General features: G+C 38.5%; 1 protein-coding gene across 5 annotated transcripts in view; it reads left to right on the top strand.

Moving 5' to 3' along the window:
- LOC139131023 (nucleoside diphosphate-linked moiety X motif 6-like) overlaps positions 1–21,697 on the top strand; it is a 51,845-nt gene that overhangs the window by 11,970 nt on the left and 18,178 nt on the right. For 3 of the 5 annotated variants that reach the window (XM_070696922.1, XM_070696924.1, XM_070696923.1), the window contains one exon: positions 15,886–16,092. In XM_070696922.1, coding sequence (XP_070553023.1) covers positions 15,886–16,092 — 207 coding nt within the window. Of the gene's footprint in view, positions 1–8,385; positions 8,651–15,410; positions 15,550–15,885; positions 16,093–21,697 lie in introns of those variants that run through there. The other 2 variants (XM_070696925.1, XM_070696926.1) reach the window with 2 other exon arrangements.

The following is a 21,697-nucleotide window of genomic DNA, read 5'->3' as shown; positions in this document are numbered from 1 at the left end:
TCACTTTCGCACTTTTATTTGTGATCACAAGTTTTCGTGTTTTATTTAAATTAAAGAAAAAAATGCACACTCGTACCAACAACTTTGTAACTGTTTCCATCTCGTTCATTCCCCAAACACAATTTACCGATAGTAACATTGTATCCTAAACCTTTTATTCATCAAATTATTCAAAGACAAAAAGTATCATTTTTGGACACCGTGGTGCGAAGCACCAAAGGTGTCCTTTGTCACCACAATGTCTGTGTGTGTGTCCGTCTGTCCGTCCGTCCGTCCGTCCGTCCGTCCGTCTGTCCGTCTGTCCGTCCGTCCGTCCGTCCGTCCGTAGACAGATTTTGTTCCACTCATAACTTAAGAACCCTTAGGTCCAATGTCATGCAATTTGGTATTTGGTATTATCATGATGAGACTTAGATCTGATTAGATTTTGGTGGGTGTGGCTTATTAATTAATTGCTCATTTGCATATTTTATGACTTTTTTCGTTCATGCAGATATCTCAGAGACGCCTGGAGCGATTTCGTTCAAACTTGGTAAAAGGATAGTACTCTACCTCATACAGATGCATGTTGATTTGTTTCACAATGTGATCAAATTTGGCCGTGTTAGAGGACTTTTTAGTTTTCACCTCCATAGACTCCCTAGACTCTCCACAGTCGCTGTGCCTTGTTTTGTGCGCGCCGTGATGGGCCTGCATTCGAAGGCTGTGCAGTTGTGAGCACGCGCTGCCAGACACAGCGACTGTCAGTTCTTGCAAGTATATGAATATTCATAAGGGTAGTGACGTCAAAAGAAAAACCTATCTAACTGGGCGGAGAGAATATATACTAGTAGCTGGTAGACCTATATACGCGGTATGTTTTTATTTTTCATTTTTAAGTTTATTTGGCTATGCTACCTGTCATTTTTGTTTTGATTAACGGATTTGTGGAGTTCTATAAAGTACCCGGATCAGGCAGAAATCCGACCGGTCGCTTGCAAGAACGTCCAGACCCTGGGATTCGCGTCGCGTCTCTGAAGGGCGCGTGCGTGTTCCAACAGGGAAGAACGCGAATCGCAGGGTCTCTGCCAGACTATAGACTCCCCTGTATAAGGCAATCCATAGACTCCCATGTATAAGGCAGTCCATAGACTCCCATGTATAAGGCAGTCCATGGACTCCCATGTATAAGGAAGTCCATAGACTCCCATGTATAAGGCAACCATAGACTCCCATGTATAAGGCAATCCATAGACTCCCATGTTTAAGGCAGTCCATAGACTCCCATGTATAAGGCAGTCCATAGACTCCCATGTATAAGGAAGTCCATAGACTCCCATGTATAAGGCAGTCCATAGACTCCCATGTATAAGGCAGTCCATAGACTCCCATGTATAAGGCAGTCCATAGACTCCCATGTATAAGGCAGTCCATAGACTCCCATGTATAAGGCCAAGAAAATAAAAATTTAGTTTCTCATCGTATTCATATTGCAAAAAAGGATGCAGTGACACAGTTTTTAGTCCCCACAGATAAAGTCCAGGGGGCTCATAGATTGGGTCATGTCAGTCCGTCAGTCCATCCATGTTCGTCCATCCGTTCACGCAGATATCTCAGATGCTTTGACAAAATGTCACGTGACCTTGTGACCTCAATATATACATATTTGTCCATAACTCAGTAACCACAAGTGCTAAACCTTTCATATATGGTATGATGGGACACCCTATGATGCCACATATTGTACCTCATTAATTATGTGCATATCTAATTTTGAGCAAGCCAATAGAGCTAGAGGTCTGATTTTTGGTATATATGGATAACTTAGCAATACAATTTTTTTGACAAAATGTCATGTGACCTTGGTGACCTTTGACCTCAAATATACATATTTGTCCATAACTCAGTAATCACTAATGCTACATCCTTCATATTTGGTATGATGGGACACCTTATGATGCCACATATTGTTCCTCATTAATTATGTGCATATCTAATTTTGAGCGAGCCAATAGAGCCAGAGGTCTGATTTTTGGTATGTACGGATAACTTAGCAATGCTATTTTTTTGACAAAATGTCACGTGACCTCAATTACCTTTGACCTCAAATATACATATTTGTCCATAACTCAGTAACCACAAGTGCTACACCCTTCATATTTGGTATGATGGGACACCTTATGACGCCACATATTGTACCTCATTATTATGCACATATCTAATTTTGAGCGAGCCAATAGAGCTAGAGGTCTGGTTTTTGGTATATAGGGATAACTTAGCAATACAATTTTTTTGACAAAATGTCACGTGACCTCGGTGACCTTTGACCTCAAATATACATATTTGTCCAAACTCAGTAACCACAAGTGCTACACCCTTCATATTTGGTATGATGGGACACCTATGACGCCACATATTGTACCTCATTAATTATGCACATATCTAATTTGAGTGAGCCAATAGAGCTAGAGGTCTGATTTTTGGTATATAGGGATAACTTAGCAATACAATTTTTTTGACAAAATGTCATGTGACCTCGGTGACCTTTGACCTCAAATATACATATTTGTCCATAACTCAGTAACCACAAGTGCTACACCCTTCATATTTGGTATGATGGGACACCTTATGACGCCACATATTGTACCTCATTAATTATGCACATATCTAATTTTGAGGCGAGCCAATAGAGCTAGAGGTCTGAATTTTGGTATATGGGGATAACTTAGCAATACAATTGTTATGTAGGTCATTTCCCCCACACTCATCATGACCTGAGTTCAATTAGTCTAGAACATTCCCAAGGTCACTGCCCTTGATGACCTCACAACCTTGAATTCAATTAGTCATGTTTGGAATGTTCTGGAAAGTTGATTAGTTGTGTAAGGGAGATAATTTTAGAACAGTAATTAGCATGTCAATAAAAGTTCTAGATTGTTCTTACATGCCTTTATAAAAGGGACGTGCACAGCTTCCAGTCAGACTTTTGGGATCGTGTCTCTTGTGTGTTACTAAACTCCAGCAGTAGTCATTCTCAAGACTTTTCAAGACCTTCACTGTCAACGCTGGATTTATACTGTGGACTTTGTGCAGCTTCAAGCCTGCAAGGACTGTTCATTCATCCAACTGACTGTTACAACTCTGAGACTGGAGCTTTGCCGTCCCAGCTGAGATAAGTAGTCTGTACACTTTTAAAGCTTGTACTCTATCCCTGACTTAGCAATTAGTTTTTTTCGTAATAATTTTGTTTAAACGTTAACTGCTGAGTTCACCCTTTTGTTCGTTTTCTCTGCACGTAACAAAATTGGGGGCTCGTCCGGGATACGAACATTTGAGCCGTTTGACAACATTTTGCCAGCCTTTTAAAACTACTGTATACTGTGAACTCAGCGAAATTTAATCATGGCGGAATTTAAACCAGAGGAAATGATGACCTTGATCAGGACACATTTGATTCCCTCAGAAAAGACGACCTCATAACACTGGCCAATTTCCTTAAAGTAGAAGTCAAAAGATCTATGCGCAAGAGGGAAATACAGTACCGTATTGCCAAACATCTAGTTGATTTAGGCCAATTTGAGGAATCACCCTGAAAGATTATGAGCCCGAGTCTACCTCTGAACTCAGAAAATTAGAATTAGAAATGCAGACAAATTTGGAGATCAAGAAACTAGAATTACAAATAGAAAAAGAAAAAATACAAATGCAGTTAGAAATGGAAGAAAGACAGAGAGAGAAAGATAGGCAGGAAAGATTAGAAATGAAACGTTTAGAGCTTGGACAGTCAGGAAAATCCTTCCCTTCACACGGTTTTGACATCACTAAGCATTTCAGGTTAGTCCCCCCTTTCCAAGAAAAGGATGTTGATAAATATTTCCTTCATTTTGAGAAAATTGCTCAGAGTCTGAATTGGCCTAAGGAGTCCTGGTCTATGCTTTTGCAGAGTGCTTTGGTGGGTAAAGCCAGAGAAATTTATATTCAGTTGTCAGTAGAGCAGGCTTCAAATTATGATTCTGTGAAGGAATTAATTCTCAAGGGTTATGAGTTGGTGCCTGAAGCTTACCGTCAGAAATTTAGGGATTGTGAGAAGGTGAAAGATCAAACTTATGTTGAATTTGCTCGAACAAAAGAACAACTGTTTGATCGTTGGTGTTCTTCTGAAAAGGTCAGTCAGAATTATGACAAATTACGACAGCTTGTTTTGATTGAGGAATTTAAAAGGTGCATCCGGAGTGACATCAAGACGTTTATCAATGAACAAAAGGCAGATACATTAGAGGTTGCTGCACGTTTGGCCGATGATTATTCATTGACCCACAAATCTTCCTTTCTCAGCAAACCATCCCAGTCCTTTTCATACAGAAACAATGCAGGTAAATTTAACTCCTCCTTTTCATCCAAAAATTTCTCAAAGGACAGTAGAAAATCAAATGACAACAGTTCACAAAATTCAAGTAACACTCCCACATCATCAGATCCCAAGTCTCAATCTCCTTCTGACAAACAGTTCGGTACACTTTCTTGTAATTATTGTAAGAAAGACGGCCATTTAATGTCAGATTGTTTCAAATTGAAAAGAAAACGTGAAGGTCAAAGTAGTCAAAGTGGATCTAAGCCCACCGGCTTTATTTCTTCATCAACTCAATTAGAGTCTAATAATGTGTGCAACACATTTTCTGAGGTTAAAACCCTCTTATCCCCAATTAATGAGGTCAAGGTCAATTCTTCTCAAGATAGCATTATGGGTATTTTCAAACCATTTATCATGATGGTTTTATATCACTTTCTAGTGATTTCTCTTCCGCTACCCCTGTCAAAATTTTAAGAGATACCGGGGCGTCCCAGTCTCTTTTGTTGGCAGATACCCTGCCGTTTTCTGAAAAGTCATTTTCAGGTTCTAAAGTTCTTATTAAGGGGGTAGATTGCAATGACTACATTCCTGTTCCTCTCCATAATGTCTATTTGTCTTCGGACTTTGTTTCTGGACCTGTGGCTTTAGGTATTAGGCCTTTTTTGCCTTTTGAAGGGATTCATCTTCTTCTTGGAAACGACCTTGCTGGGGACAAGGTCATTACTAATCCACTTGTGACTGATAATCCTAGTTTAGATCAGGATCCAGAGCCAATTGAACAAGAGATACCTGATTTATTTCCTTCATGTGCCATTACTCGAGCCATGTCAAAGAAAACTTCTGAGAATCAAAATACTCTCAAAAATAATGTCACAGATGTTGACTTAAATGACACCTTTCTCAGTCAGGTGTTTGACACGGATCATTCCGTTATCCCTCGTGGATTTGAAACTTCCAGTAAAACTTCTGCTGACCAAAGTCAGACATTTTCTAGATCAAATCTCATTGCAGAACAACACAAAGACCCAGATATTGTCTTTGTTTGACAGGGTAGATGATGAAGATAAAACTTCAGATAGCTCTGTTTCCTATTATACGAAATCTGGTATTCTCATGCGTAAATGGAGACCTCCAGATGTTTTGGTTGATGACGATTGGGCTATAAAACATCAAATTGTGGTTCCAAAGCCCTATCGTGCTGAATATTGCGCCGCTATGCGCCTGGCCCATGAAACGCCCTGGGCTGGTCATTTGGAGTAAGGAAAACTTATCATAAAATTCTCAGTCACTTTTATTGGCCTAATCTCAGGCAGGATGTAGCACATTTCTGTAAAACTTGTCACACATGTCAAATGGTAGGAAAGCCAAATCAGACCATTCCAAAGGCCCCTTTACAGCCAATTCCTGCATTTCAAGAACCATTTAGTAGGATACTAATAGACTGTGTTGGGCCCCTACCAAAACAAGATCAGGAAATGAGTACATGTTGACAATTATGTGTACATCAACTCGGTTCCCAGAAGCCATACCACTGAGAAACATAAAGACAAAGACTATAGTGAGAGCTTTAGTCAAATTTTTCACTTTATTTGGCCTCCCTAAATGTGTCCAGTCCGATCAAGGCTCCAACTTATGTCTGGTATTTTTCACAAGTAATGGATCAGCTAGGCATTAAACAGTATAGGTCATCCGCCTATCATCCAGAAAGTCAGGGTGCTCTTGAGCGATTTCATCAAACTTTGAAAAACATGATTAGGACCTACTGTTTTGACACAGAGAAGCAGTGGGATGAAGGAATTCATTTTCTGCTCTTTGCTGTTAGAGAGTCAATTCAAGAGTCTCTTGGTTTTAGCCCATTTGAGCTTGTATTTGGACATACAGTCCGTGGCCCACTTAAGCTCGTTAAAGAGAAATTCCTATCAGAAGATGATGATTGTCTGAATATTTTGCAATATGTGTCAGATTTTCGTACAAAACTCTCTAAAGCATGTGAATTAGCCAGAGAAAATCTGGAGTATCTCAGCAGTCAATGAAAATCAAATATGATAAAAGCACCTCAAAACGGAAGTTTGAACCAGGTCAAAAAGTTCTTGTTCTACTTCCGGTTCCTGGCAAACCACTCCATGCTCGTTACTTTGGGCCATACCTAATTGATAAGAAATTGAGTGATTTAAATTACATCATAATAACACCTGACAGGCGAAAACAAAAACAGCTATGTCACATAAATATGCTTAAGCCATATTTGGATAGGGATAATCCTACTAAAACAAAGCCTGTCAGTACAGTCAGTTCTGGCCATTATGAAGATAGTGATACTGAAACTGACTTGAGTGAAAATACTCTAAACTCAAAGCTGGGCTCGGTCAAGCTTCAGAACTCAGAAATCCTGGAGAAGCTGGAGTCTACAAAGTTGGCACACCTCCAGCCAGAACAACAACAACAGGTGAAAGAACTGCTCCATGAATATAAACACCTGTTTCAAGATGTTCCAACGAGGACAAACGTCATCTATCACGACGTTGATGTTGGGGACAGTAAGCCTGTAAAACAACACCCATACAGACTGAATCCAACAAAAGCGAAATATCTCCAGGAAGAAGTCAAATACCTGCTGGACAATGACTTTATTGAACCCAGTAAAAGTAACTGGAGTTCGCCGTGCATACTTGTTCCCAAATCAGACCACAGTTATCGTATGTGCACGGACTTTAGGAAGGTCAACAATTTAACAAAGACAGACACTTTCCCAATCCCGAGGATTGATGACTGCATCGACCGAGTGGGAAAAGCCAAGTATGTGACAACATTTGACCTACTGAAGGGATTTTGGCAAGTCCCTCTGACGGATCGTGCTCGTGAAATATCCGCCTTTGTTACACCAGACGGATTGTTCCAGTACAAGGTGATGCCATTTGGAATGAAGAACTCTCCGGCAACGTTCCAACGGATGATCAACGACGTCATATCCGGGCTAGACGGGTGTGCAGCTTACGTTGACGACGTCATCCTGTATAGTGACACCTGGGAGGAACACATCAAGCTCATGCGGAAGTTCTTTGAGAGACTGAGTAAAGCAATGTTGACTGTCAACCTTGCCAAATCTGAGTTTGGTTGGGCGAGGGTAACTTACCTCGGACATACTGTAGGACAGGGTGAGGTAAAACCTGTTGATGCCAAAATCAGTGCCATTTCAAGTTTTCCCATACCAACTGCAAACGACAACTGATGCGCTTTCTCGGTATGGCTGGTTACTACAGAAAATTCTGTCCAAATTTCTCCACAATTACTGAGCCTTTGACTAACTTACTTAAAAAGAAAGTAAAGTTTGTTTGGTCAGAGCAATGCCAACAGGCATTTGATACACTTAAAGCCATACTGCAAAGTGCTCCAGTGTTGTCTGCACCAGATTTCACTTTGCCATTTAAATTAGCTGTAGATGCTAGTGATACGGCTGCTGGTGCTGTTTTATTGCAAGAGGATAGTCATGGTATAGATCATCCTGTTTGCTATTTTCACGCAAATTTAACAAATCCCAGAGAAACTACTCTACAATTGAAAAAGAGTGTTTATCTTTGATATTAGCTTTACAGCATTTTGAAGTTATGTTACTTCTTCAAATCAGCCAATAGTGGTTTATATTGATCACAACCCTCTTGTTTTTCTGCAGAAATTTAAAGGCAAAAATCAGAGATTGCTAAGATGGAGTTTAATGTTACAGGAGTTTAATCTTGACATTAGACATATCAAAGGCAGAGACAATTTAATTGCAGACTGTCTCTCTCGTATTTAGAACTTATTGTTGTTCACACTTTTAAGATTACATTTGTAAAAGAAAGATTTTTCTTTGAAAAATTTCTTTTTTTGAAGAGGGGGTGTGTTATGTAGGTCATTTCCCCCACATCATCATGACCTGAGTTCAATTAGTCTAGAACATTCCCAAGGTCACTGCCCTTGATGACCTCACAACCTTGAATTCAATTAGTCATGTTTGGAATGTTCTGGAAAGTTGATTAGTTTGTGTAAGGGAGATAATTTTAGAACAGTAATTAGCATGTCAATAAAAGTTCTAGATTGTTCTTACATGCCTTTATAAAAGGGACGTGCACAGCTTCCAGTCAGACTTTTGGGGATCGTGTCTCTTGTGTGTTACTAAACTCCAGCAGTAGTCATTCTCAAGACTTTTCAAGACCTTCACTGCCAACGCTGGATTTATACTGTGGACTTTGTGCAGCTTCAAGCCTGCAAGGACTGTTCATTCATCCAACTGACTGTTACAACTCTGAGACTGGAGCTTTGCCGTCCCAGCTGAGATAAGTAGTCTGTACACTTTTAAAGCTTGTACTCTATCCCTGACTTAGCAATTAGTTTTATTTTCGTAATAAATTTTGTTTAAACATTAACTGCTGAGTTCACCCTTTTGTTCGTTTTCTCTGCACGTAACACAATTATTTTGACAAAATGTCACGTGACCTCGGTGACCTTTGACCTCAAATATACATATTTGTCCAAAACTCAGTAACCACAAGTGCTACACCCTTCATATTTGGTATGATGGGACACCTTATGATGCCACATATTGTTCCTCATTAATTATGTGCATATCTAATTTTGAGCGAGCCAATAGAGCCAGAGGTCTGATTTTTGGTATGTACGGATAACTTAGCAATGCTATTTTTTTGACAAAATGTCACGTGACCTCGGTGACCTTTGACCTCAAATATACATATTTGTCCAAAACTCAGTAACCACAAGTGCTACACCCTTCATATTTGGTATGATGGGACACCTTATGACGCCACATATTGTTCCTCATTAATTATGCACATATCTAATTTTGAGCGAGCTAATAGAGCAAGAGGTCTGATTTTTGGTATGTAGGGATAACTTAGCAATACAATTTTTTTGAAAAAATGTCACGTGACCTCAATGACCTTTGACCTCAAATATACATATTTGTCCATAACTCAGGAACCACAAGTGCTACACCCTTCATATGTGGTATGATGGGACACCTTATGACGCCACATATTGTACCTCATTAATTATGTGCATATCTAATTTTGAGCGAGCCAATACAGGTAAATGTATGATTTTTAGTATATAGGGACAGACTATAGGATAGAAATTTTTGACAAAATGTCATGTGACCTCGATAACCTTTTACGTAAAATACACGATTATGTCTATAAATAAGTAACCACAAGTGCTATGTCCTTTATATTTAGTAGGATGGGAGACCTTACGACAACACATGCTTTACCTCGTTAATTATGCCCATATATAATTGTGGGCAAGCCAATAGAGCTAGAGGTCTGAATTTTGGCATATATGGATTAATTAGCAATACAATGGTTTTTTTTCAAAATGTCACGTGACCTTGATGACCTTTGACCTTGAATATGCATATATATATGCATAACTCAGTAACCACAAGTTCTTTACGCTTCAATTTTGATAGGATAGTAGACCTTAAGATGTCACATCTTGTACCTCATTTATTATGCACATATGTATTTCTGGCTGGCCAATACAGCTAGAGGTCTGATCTTTTTTCCCGATTTAGAACCATAACTTAGACATGCCTCTTGTTTCAAAATGGGAACAATGACATCAACCTATGTGTCCATAGATCTGAACATATACACTCCAGTGATACTTCTTAATGACCTCATTTCCCTGCCCCATCAAGACTAATACTCCTATTACAAGTGGGGACTATGTCAATGTCAATGACTTGTTACTTCTATACAGAATATTATCTCACATAGTGAGTGTCTGAATATTATTCTGAATTGTATTCCAAAGCACATTCTGAAAGGACTCTTCTGGAATATACAGAATATTATCTCACATAGTGAGTGTCTGAATGTTATTCTGAATTGTATTCCTAAGCACATTCTGAAAGTAACTCTTCCGAAAATTTCACATTCTTTGCCACCGCACCATCTCCCTAATACATACTGATGACCCACGGTGTCCACTCAAGTCTCACTTTGATTTAAAATGGGCTATCTATAAGCATCTGCTCTAACCACTAGATTTCTTCATTCTCACTTGTTATGCACCGGGGTTATGCACCTGGTCATAGTCGTTTTAATATGATTGAACTTGCCTGGGCCCCCATGTCGAAGTTTCTCGCTGGAGTGACTCCAGCTATATGTCTACCTGGTGAGGAAAAACCACCATGTAAACAAACTGATATAACCGAAGCCCAAATTTCTGTAAGGAATCAAAGCAAGTGTCTGCGACAACGCAATCAAACAGTCAATGTATACTGGAACGGCCAGAACTGGACCGGGTTTCCTATATACGAGTGAGGGATATCCTTATATGGGTAAATCGCCTGAACCGTATGACGATTACTGGATGTTACTGCATTTGCAAGTGCTGGCATTAGGGCATTGCAGACCAAGCCTCGGTTTGTTTAATGTTGTAATGTGGCAAGGGGAATATGTCTTTAGTAGCTATAGCAATATGCAACATTGTACTCTCAGGCAGACATAAACATTTCACACTTTTGAAGTTTCGTTTAGGGGGAGGGGAGGGGGGTTTGATCTAAACAAAGAAATTTTGTTTCTTGAACTTCTGCGACCATTTGAGACGGTCCCTAAGACACAAATCTTGTTAGGAGTGACGTTAGAACCAGGTGAAGATTAAATTAGGGACATCTTTAATATGGTGTCCAATCCATACCATAAGTACTATTTTCTATTTTACTATTGTGACTTCGATTTCTCAACTTGACTTTTCTATGTTTTTTTCTGCATTCTATTCTGAATTCAATTTTACAACTCCACATTTCTCTCAACTTTCTGTATTACAATTCTATATTCAATTTTACAACTTGACTTTCTATGTCTCCTACATTCTATTTTACATTCTACTACTCAACCTACTACCTCATCATTTTGCAGTTTCACAATTCAACGTTATATTTCACAGTTCAACATTATTGCTCTCCATTTTATTCTTCTAAATTTCATTTCACGATTTAAAATAACAAATTCACATTTTAATTTTAGAAATACCATGTTACAGTTGTTATGAAGGTGGAATCTGATAACTGTGTATTCCTGCAAGAATTCAATCTTGGTAGAATTGGGATTTTGCAAAATAGGAATTCTTCATATCAGAGCGACCTCTCAACCCTTTGAGTGCTGTAATTTTTTCCCACACAAATTTAGTGCAACATTCTAACAATTTTTGTGAATTTTTCAGTGATTTTTTTATAATTTTGGACGAAATGGAAATCACATTTCATTGGCTACACCTTTTTATCAAAATTTTGGCAAAAACCTGAAAAAATTTACTGGGATATATTCTATGAAGACAACAAAAATTGACTTTGGCGCTCAAAGGGTTAAAGCTGCACTACAATCACCTTTCAAACCTCTTGCCAGACAGACTTTCCAAAACATTGCAGGGTACACTTGTTTATTTTCACATCATTGTACTGAGCAAAGATTGTACTTGTAAGTTTGCCAACAATTTCAGTGTCAAGTCACAGAATGAAAAAACTCTGCAAATAAAAAAACCAAAAAAACAGGCCACTTTGCAAGAATATTTTTCGAAGTATCAACAACAAATAAAGCAAACAATCAGCTGTAAATGTGTGTTACCTCCAGTCAGGTCAGGAATTTCTAAAGTTTGTTTTTCTTTCATTCTTTCAGTTGTCTGCAAATTCACCTGTTTTCTCTTTAATTGCATTAATTGCCCCAGGCCACTGTGTTTTGTCATCTCTAAAATGGATATCAGGTTTCAGAAGATTGTTTAACCTTGGCGTATGCCTGCCAGTGTCACACACAACCTTTGAGATTCTTGCTGGTAATTAGCAAATGATTGAGTCGGCTGTAAATGCCTTCTTGGTTTGAGTAGTCACTTATCTCATTACAGCCATGAATGGAAATGAACCGTTGATTAATCACAGAAGGTTTGGTGTTTGTAGCGGTGAATTTGGCCTCACTAATGTCCACTGAATGTGGTAGGTGCATACAGGTTTGCCTCTAACTGAACAAATGTTACAAATTACGGTGACAATGGCATTATACGTAAAAAATGTTCTCGAACAGAATGTCCACAGGGAGGAATGTATTGTATGACATCCTGTGGCCTGATCCAGGTGAAATTCTTACAACAAGTGTTGTCAAAAACGCATTGCTACATCCACATGTTTAAAAGTCTCGGTAAACCATGGCATCTGGAAGTAAGGAATACCAGTGCTCGGGAAACATCACATTCAAAGACATCTGAAAACTTATGCAACATTCAACACCTTTTATACATGTAACCAATTGAAACAGTAGAATATGTATCAGTTTGTGACATACAGCATTGATATTGAGATAATATGTTCTACCATATGGCAACTTGCCTTGTTACTTTTTCATTTGAACAAACTCACAACATGTAATGATGTTTTCATTTCAGCTAAAAAAAATATTTCTGAATATTTAAAAGTAGCATTGGGCAAATACAAAGCTCCTGGGCTGTCATCCTTCACTGGTAGTGTGCCGCTATTAACAAAAGTTCAGTTGATGATGTGACCACGTCACAAACACCATAGTTTTTGAATTACTATCTCAAGTCAAAAGCCAGCCAATTTTAAGATAAAATGCCAGAAGGTGGTTTAAAAGACAAGGACAACATTGAGTTCGGTCTTATGTAACAGAATGGCTATATATTGCCAGAAACTACTGCACAAAAGTCATAGCAACTTATGAAAGTAGTTGTAAGACTCAAGAGGTGGAGAATTCTCATTTGTTCCCAGCTCACTTTTAGCTTCACTTTTAGAAGAATGGTGAAAAAACATTGACAAGCACCCGTAACTCATGTTTGTCTGTGCAGGCCTTACAAGTCTTTTTCGGAAAAGATAAATATATTCCAACAAAGTGGCAAATAAAACAAATCTACATAACTGTGAATGTGTGCAGCCAATGAACAAGATCACGGAGCAACTTGTCTGAAAAAATTAGTTAACAAAACAGAGAAGAGAAGAGAAAGGAAAGAATAAAAAAAATCATCTCATCATACGATTGCTTTCAGGACGCATCCTTCTCCTTCAAGTCTCAAAAGGCTAGAAAATTTTGTGATAAAATCCTCTGCTTTGTTCATCATCTTTTCATGGGTGAAATGTTGAGAAGGCCTTACATGTGAAACTGGGAAGTGAAACAGCGCCACCAAGTGGTGATGTTGGGAAGTGCTGATGATTTGTAACAATGTGCACACCACTTACTTCCTTCCTTAGTAACATTTAATCCCTGTATAGAATCTTTTAATATAGAAATAACGGACGACGCGCTGACCATTAACGTTTATTTATGGGCAAGGGCGAGAGGAAAGCCAAAAATTAACGGGCGAGGCTTGCCGAGCCCGTTAATTTGGCTTTCCTCGAGCCCGCGCCCATAAATAAACGTTAATGGTCAGCACGGAGTCTGTTATTTCAATTATATTATCAATGAACCCCGAAAAACCGTCAAAATTTACGAAAATTTCCCGTGCGAACGACAACGGGGCCCCAGAACCTGTCAGTGAGTAGTGCGCGGGCTGCAAAAATTTTGCAAATCCGGAAATTTTTAAAAAAAGCCTCTAAACTTGGCCCACAAATGCTCCATTTTATTTTGTGGTTGATTATGATCTTTGTACAAATCACAATTTTCGTTTTAGCCATGAACTTACTGTGTTTACGATATTATTCATATTCACGGGCATGAAAACAAACCATTACAGTGTATTTGTGGGCAGTCACGTGGTTCAGCTCGACCAATTAAAACGCAATGGACAGAGCATGGTAACAATGTGTAACAACCTCCTTGGTATATGTACCTGTCAGGAAATCACCATGATGGTATGGTTCAAAAGTCACCGAGTCCCACATCTGAACCAATGTGACCTGACATTACCCCTAGTGGTGTTGCCACTGAAGAAATAAATTCCAACAAGTGGTAAATTATGAAATAATGTCATAACGGCGGCAACTTTAATGCCTAATGCATAATACACTTCATGTTTGGAACTTCCTGCTTGTTTTGAAGGTATGGCATCCGACTGTTGATACAAGTTTCAAGCTGTAATTTCACCAATATTTACATATGATTTAGTTCTTCATTGTCAAATCATGGGTAACAAGAATACAAGAAAATAAAACCGTTCTCTCCCCAAAATTAGTGCCAGATCCTGGACTGACTAAGCTTAGAAGTACACTATAAACCAGAGCTGTAAAATACTTGTGTCAATTAGCCTGAATAAAAAAGGTCTTTCACCACAAACCTACATGAAAAGTATCAAGGACACACAGGTTCCACAAATATGAGCTGTGTCACTTTGCTAAATCTGCTGGTATGCTTCTATGTATAATAATGTCGTGTAGATCTACAAATTTGCTTCATTTTTCTTATTAACGATGTAACTGATTCGCAATATGCGTGTTGTAGTTACACATATCTTCCATTATACGTTTCAGTGTTGTGCAGCTGTTGTGTGTGGGTGTATGTGTGTTTATTTGTAGGTGTATGTTTTGTTTGTGTTATGTACATTGCATGTATAAATACATATAATGTGTATGAACAGTCCATTTGAGTACACATTGGTGACTGCCACTTATTAATGCAGTTTTTTTGGTGTTATTGATTGAGAAAATGGTTGAATAAATAGCATTGCCTATCTGAAATGACAAAACTTTCTATCTGGTGTTTGAAAATTGAAACAGCTTGGAACAATCTGTGTATTGTTAGACCTTAGAGTGGCTAGATGATTGATGAGCAAAATTCAACAATATAGGTTGGGCTGAGTTCAGCTGAGTTTGAAGGAAGTGAGATATACCACTCTTTGATTGTAGTAAAATAACAATACCTTTGTGTGTGCTTTGTTGTCATGACTGGCATAACTAAATCAGTTTGACCTCTGACCTCAAGGATCTATGACATTCATGTTTGACAGACAAAATAATGTTAACATTTTTGAGATAAAGGAGATTGAAATGTCAGCTGGTCATAGACCCATGCAGAGGGAAATCATGATTGCGGTGGCTCCGATTTGTTTGCATGTATTTTGGGCATAATCCTTGCTTTGTGGGTTTTTGATATATGGTGTGATAAATGATACGCCATGTCGGTTCAAAATTGTCAGCATTTTTGTCATGCGGCACAGAGATAGCAGCCTGAAGTGTTGGGCAAGCGTGGCGCCATACAGGAGATGAGATGAAAATTGTTCTTTTGTTTGTGCGTGTTCGTATTCATAAACTTCCAATAACAGTTCATGCTTTCAAATTTTCCATGTCCTTTTCAGCCTCCAAGAATATCAAGTTGTGAAAATGCCAGGCCACATCACAATATCAGTGTCTTTACAGCAAACTATTGAAACAACTTATCCAGTACAACATTCATTCCCACCTGGGAACATGTATGTTCTTGACATAGTTACAATGAGCACATATTTAACAGCATTGAAAAACTGAACAAATATTTTATGTTTAAAAGTTTCTTATACTGACACATAAGTTAGCTAACATATTCTTTGCCATCTGATCACCAAAAACATAAATCCTTATTCTTCAGATTCGCTTCATCTCTGGAAGACATCCGGAAAGAAAGCAATATGGCTGAATGTTCCCATCATGCAAAGTGACCTGATACCGTTGGCGGCACAACAGGGTTTTAAGCTTCATCATTCTCAGGGAGAGACCGTCACGTTATGCAAATGGTTGCCAGACGATTTGCCCAATAGAATACCAATTTATGCCACGCACCAAGTAGGAGTAGCAGGTATGTGTGTGTGTTTTTCTCCAGATACTGTTTAGAAGAGAGAGAGAGAAAAATTACTTACAAATACTGTAGTGATATATTTCTGTTATATATAAGAATGTCAGTATATAGTGGAAAAAAGTTTGTGCATGTGCGTGCATGTATATGCACAAGCTCAAAGATGAACTTGTTTGTATCAGGGACGGTGCAACATATGCAACATGAGGACATCTTCATGCATGGACATGTATTTCTGTAACAGCACTAGAAATCACAAATTTTTGGATAAGCTGAACTTTTGCAAGAGCATTGAACACATAACACCCTAAGCTACGCACACACATCAAAATCGAGGTACAACCAGGTATGCCAGAACCAATGGCATTGTGTGGCAAACACAAGAGATAATAAATAAAAGTCAAAGAGCAAGTGAATTGACAATGCCCAAATAACACACACCATGCATAAGATGTATTACCCCATTCTTAAGTTAATTGTATGCAGGTCCAAGTGAACAGTTCGGAGAATTACAGTCGCGGTTTGTGAACCCCATAGTACGCCTCAAACGAGTGGTCTTATTGAATCAAAAAAAGTTAACAAGCACTGATTAAGTGCACTAGATGAGATAAAGCCTTTGTATAACAATTTGTAGGTACAGGTATGAGTTTTCTTGTTGGACGCGTATATGACATAAATAGGGTGGAGCCATGGTTTATGCCAGTCACGTTCCTGCTGCTTAAAGGCGTTCATCGCGATGTCGTGCAGGGAAGAAGGATAAAGTGTTTCCAGAATGCACCCTATAACTATATTCTGACAGATATCTTTATTCAGTGCAATAGGCTTTGATTAACTAAGCTAAGTGTCAAGCTCATTTCAAAAGCTCACATTACGCCAAAAATTTGGAAAAATCTCAAAGTCAGATTAGAAATTACCGTATAAGAAATTGAAAAAAAATTATGCTGCTGATATCATTAAGAATGGGACATTTGCACAATCAGCATATACTCACGCTATTCTCCTTCTCAATCGATTTGATTGCCTTGATTTTTTTTTTTTTGGTTCCAGTACTAGATTTCAAAAAGAAACAATATGTACAATGATGGACATTAACCAGGCCTTTCAAAAAAATCTCCCCTTTTTTCCCCCCTGTCATCCTTTGTTGGTCACTCTTGCTGAAATTGAGCTCACACTCATTTCCCAGTTTGAAATATGAGGCAGGAGTATGTGAACAGCAAGTGTCTAGGAGTCTCACACGAGGCCACAGAACTGTGCTGCATTTTTTTTCCCTACTGCCTGCCAGCACCAACATGTATGAACAAGAAATAGTTGCAAAGTCTTTTATTCGGCCTTAATAGAGCAACTTGACACGCACCATTGGCCGGCACACAGTGACTTGCCATTTTGTCTGGGCTTGCTTTTGTTTGCTTTTTATTTCAATATCATTCAATTTGCAAATAAGTCACTCCCTCAGACATCATTTTTTCAATAGAAGAAAATAAAAGATCTAACAAACTATAGTAGTCAGGGTCTGAAAATAAGATATAATTAATGTAAATCCGATCGTTTGGCATTGTTCAATAATATGAAATCCCTGAGGAAATACATGTATGCGCATGGAATTTAACATAGGGTCAAAAAAGTTATAAATCTCCGGAATTAATACTCCTTGATGACATTAATATATTATCTTATCTTTCATTGATGGTCTTTTGATAGTGCTTTTATGAACCATGTTAAATGATGAAGTCGTCGTTCACATTGTCTCTCAACGGGGCTTTTCATTTATTATGGAAGGGCTCCGAGGCTCAACAGTCCAGGGTTGTCCAGAGGACAGGTTGAAATTATAGAGGTGCGATCTCGCTGGTCGATTGATCATTGCTTTGTGGATATGACATGTGACGGATAACATTGTATCTGCTCGAGTAGGGTTGGGGAGAGAGAGGGGGTGTCCGCTTACTCAATAATCACACCGTCTTTTTTAGCCACGGTCAAAGGCCAGGAAGCCATGAAGTGTGTTCTCACAGAGGGAGGCATTGTTCCCCCAGTCATAGTATACAAACTCCTTCAAGTGGCATTGCCGGTGGTCAGTCGTTGATCGGTTGTCGGACAACAATACCACCTATCCATTTTATGTCTGACTTCTGCGTGTTTCCAGAGTGACTGTAATGTACCTCAAAAATTGGTATTTTGTTTTGGTTTGTTTGTCTCGGTAACAATATCAATTTTCACAGTATTCCAAAAACGCTCAACAGTGTTTCCATCGATTGCTCAAAGCTTGCCATAAGCAAAGTTGATGAATGAACACTGATTTAAGGTAGTATGGGCTTCAAAAATGAAAGACTTAAACTTTTACTCAAATTTTCCTCAAGGAATCTCTCAACCATTCTCTTTCAAAATCAAGAATAAAAATCTTGGGTCACCAAAAAAAATTTGGTACAAGAGAAACAAATTACCCAAGACTTACCTATATTTAATATTCAAAATGGCTGCCATCCCTGTGTTAACTCTATGGAGAAAAATAAAATGTTCGATTTTCAAAGAATTAAGACAATGAAAATTTTTCTTATGCCAAGAGCTTTAAAATGAGTACCAACAAGTGGTAGATCAGAAAGAATTGTAAAAGTTTCAGAGTCCGACTACCCGTCCCTTAGGTTCTTTCTACCTTAAGGTAGTGCGTACCACAAGTTGAAAGACTTCAACTTTTGCTCAAACCTTCAATAAGGAAACTTTAGGTAACCCATTTCCTTTTGAAATTAGGAATTAAGATCAGGGATCACCATGCAAAGTTTGGTAAAAGAGAAACAAACTACCAAATATTTACTGACACTTGAAATTCAAAATGCCTACCATCCTTATATTAACAGTGTGGGCAAAAAATAAATTTTTGAGTTGCACGAAAATAAAGTGGTGCACACTTTCTTTATTCAGAGAGCTTCAATATTAGCCCCCAACAAGCGTTAGACCAAAAAAATATTGGAAAAGTTTAAGAGTCCGGATATCTGTCCCAAGGTGCATGCTACCTTAAGCTTCCTTCCCAACAAATTCATTTCTGCTTTCAAGATGGGGAAATGTAATTCTACGAGCCCTCACACTACAGCCACTTGGATTTCAATCATTCTGTTCACCAGTGAGGGTTATAGTCACTGCTGAAGTCTAATGCAAAAATTGATCAGTATTATTTCACTAACATTACATACACAACTTCCAGATGAAATGAATGTTTCATGTTCGGATCAACTTCCAAGAAGAAGATGCAAATTTTTCACTTCAGCGTAAAACTGAAATTTAAGAGGTTGCCTGGCCAAAGATCTAGCGTGATTCCATTTGCACTGGTGCAGAAATTGACTTTCAGAATGCTGAACCAGTTCATAGAACTTTGTCGATCATTGACTTTTTGGACAGCAGTGATTTATGTACGGTAGAACCGAGGCAGGAATAAAGAAAATGACATTCATATGAATAATTGAAAAAGGTGGATTAACTTGCAACTCTCATGTCAGCCCTCCAGTAATATTCTCTCTTCTATACTATCCATCACATCTCCCAGTGGAACTGAGAACTCACCTAGGATCAAAACTCTGCTGGAATCCCAAAAGACTCATGAAATAAATCACTCCTGTCATCTCTCATCTTTCTTTCTTTTCTTTACTTTTTCTTTCTTAAAGAAATAAACTAGCATAGCAAAGAATGAAAACTGTCCAAAATTTATGGCAGATTTTGTACACACTCAGCCAGACACAGCACTGCACTGTAACTTAAGAACCGAGCGATATCTTTGATTTTGTCATTGTCGTTGGGTACAAATCTTTATGCCCCTGACCTGACACTGTTGGTTGTCATTCTTATCTGGGGAAGAAATTGACCATGGTCACAGTCAAGGTAAAGTTGAAATGAACAACAAATGCCCACGTATATCAGCAAGTCCAAGTTTATACATGACTGTATACAAACACACATACATACAGACAAACAGATAGACAGGCAAGCAGGTAAACCCAAATCAATCAATCGGTAAATTAATCAATCAATTATTGATATCAGTTCCCAAGGCTACATATCCTATGGATTTTATTTTTTCAATTGTTAGAAGCAGAAATTTCATATTCATTCCACTGTACCCCTAACCTCTACCTCCTTCCGCACTTCCTCCCCCGTTCCCCGTCCGATTTACAGGTCTCTGCGAGTCGATGTCTTTTACAGTGTGCTGTTAGGAGGAGGGTAGGGCCAGCTCAGTATGAAATTCAAACACAAAGCAGCACTGTACATTGCAAAAAGTTTTCACAAAATGTGAAAAGACATGGAAAATGAGAGGAGCCCATTCAAGTGGCCGTAATCGAGGATAAACAATGTCTGTTGATCGTTTTTGGTGTCCAGTGGATCAGTCTGTCTGAGCGTACTTGAATAAACAATAGAGATTGTTTGACCACACAGTGCCTTTCAGTGAGCATCATGGCTTTACATTCTTCCTCAGTCTTTCTCTATCAATCCTATTTTAGGCGTCTACTCTTAGGAATAGCCATTGTGTGAGTAGTTTTTTTAAGGTTTTTTTATTCTCAAACAGCAAGGCATGTCCGTTGTGCTTCCAGCCCATGAACACATGAAAAGACACAGATATCATTGCCACTGAAGGTGCAAGACAATCAGAATGCCCATGCGATCAATCAATGGCCTCTGTGTGGTATATTGCTATGGGCATCCATTCCAGCAGCTAATACAACACAGAGTCAGAAAGTCTTGTCATCTCACACTGAGAGACAGAGAGACAGAGAGAGAGAGCCAAGAGAAAACAGCACATACTATACATGCCTACTACACAGCCGGTACATGTAACTGTACAAGTTTATTAAACCATAGACCATTGCAGTGAGACGCTTCTACTATATGTGATTAAACAAAGCTTGATGGATTTTACACTAGGATTATAAAATGACTATTATTAAAATCACCGGGAAGTCACCCAGGATTAACAAATGTTGCAGATGGACAGCATTACCTGAAGTTTTGGATTGTTGGTTTTGTATTTCAGGTATTTTCACTACGTCTACAATGTACTGTACATGCACTGTACATTTTGAAATAACTTTTTCAACCTTCTGTAGAATGTTGCTTGCGAAGGGTGTATTTCTGTACTGCTTATTCTCTCATACAATGATGGAGTTCAGAAATGACAGATGATAGTGTTGTCATCAGAGCGAGGGGGTAGGGGTTGCTTTTGTGACATAGGCGTTCATCTTTGGATGTGAAAAAGTCAGATTTTAGTTGTATTTCAAAAGAAAACACTGACATTCAACTTCTTTTATCTTTTCATGTATATTTATATTTATGAAAAGTGGAATAAATATATTCCCTGTCTCTGTCCTTTAACTCTCTTTGTAAATTTGAACTCACAGTGTACGACAGGTCACAGGATATTGATTCCCAACTGTTTTTCCACACCCATAGTTGACCCCAAAAAACCAAACAAACACAAACAAACAAACCAAAAATAAACTCATTTTGGTGTATTATTACCTTACAGTTAGGATACTGACTTTTTTGTATTAATATTTGAATATTTGTCCAATGCTTATTCGTAGGACCACTTTTGAACAAAGACAAGGGAGATGGTACAGTATCCCCATCCTAC

This window comes from Ptychodera flava, chromosome 4, assembly GCF_041260155.1.
Source record: "Ptychodera flava strain L36383 chromosome 4, AS_Pfla_20210202, whole genome shotgun sequence".
Classification (NCBI taxonomy): Eukaryota; Metazoa; Hemichordata; class Enteropneusta; family Ptychoderidae; genus Ptychodera; species Ptychodera flava.
Note: the sequence above shows the minus strand (reverse complement) of the source record. Positions and strands in the feature narration are given on the sequence as shown.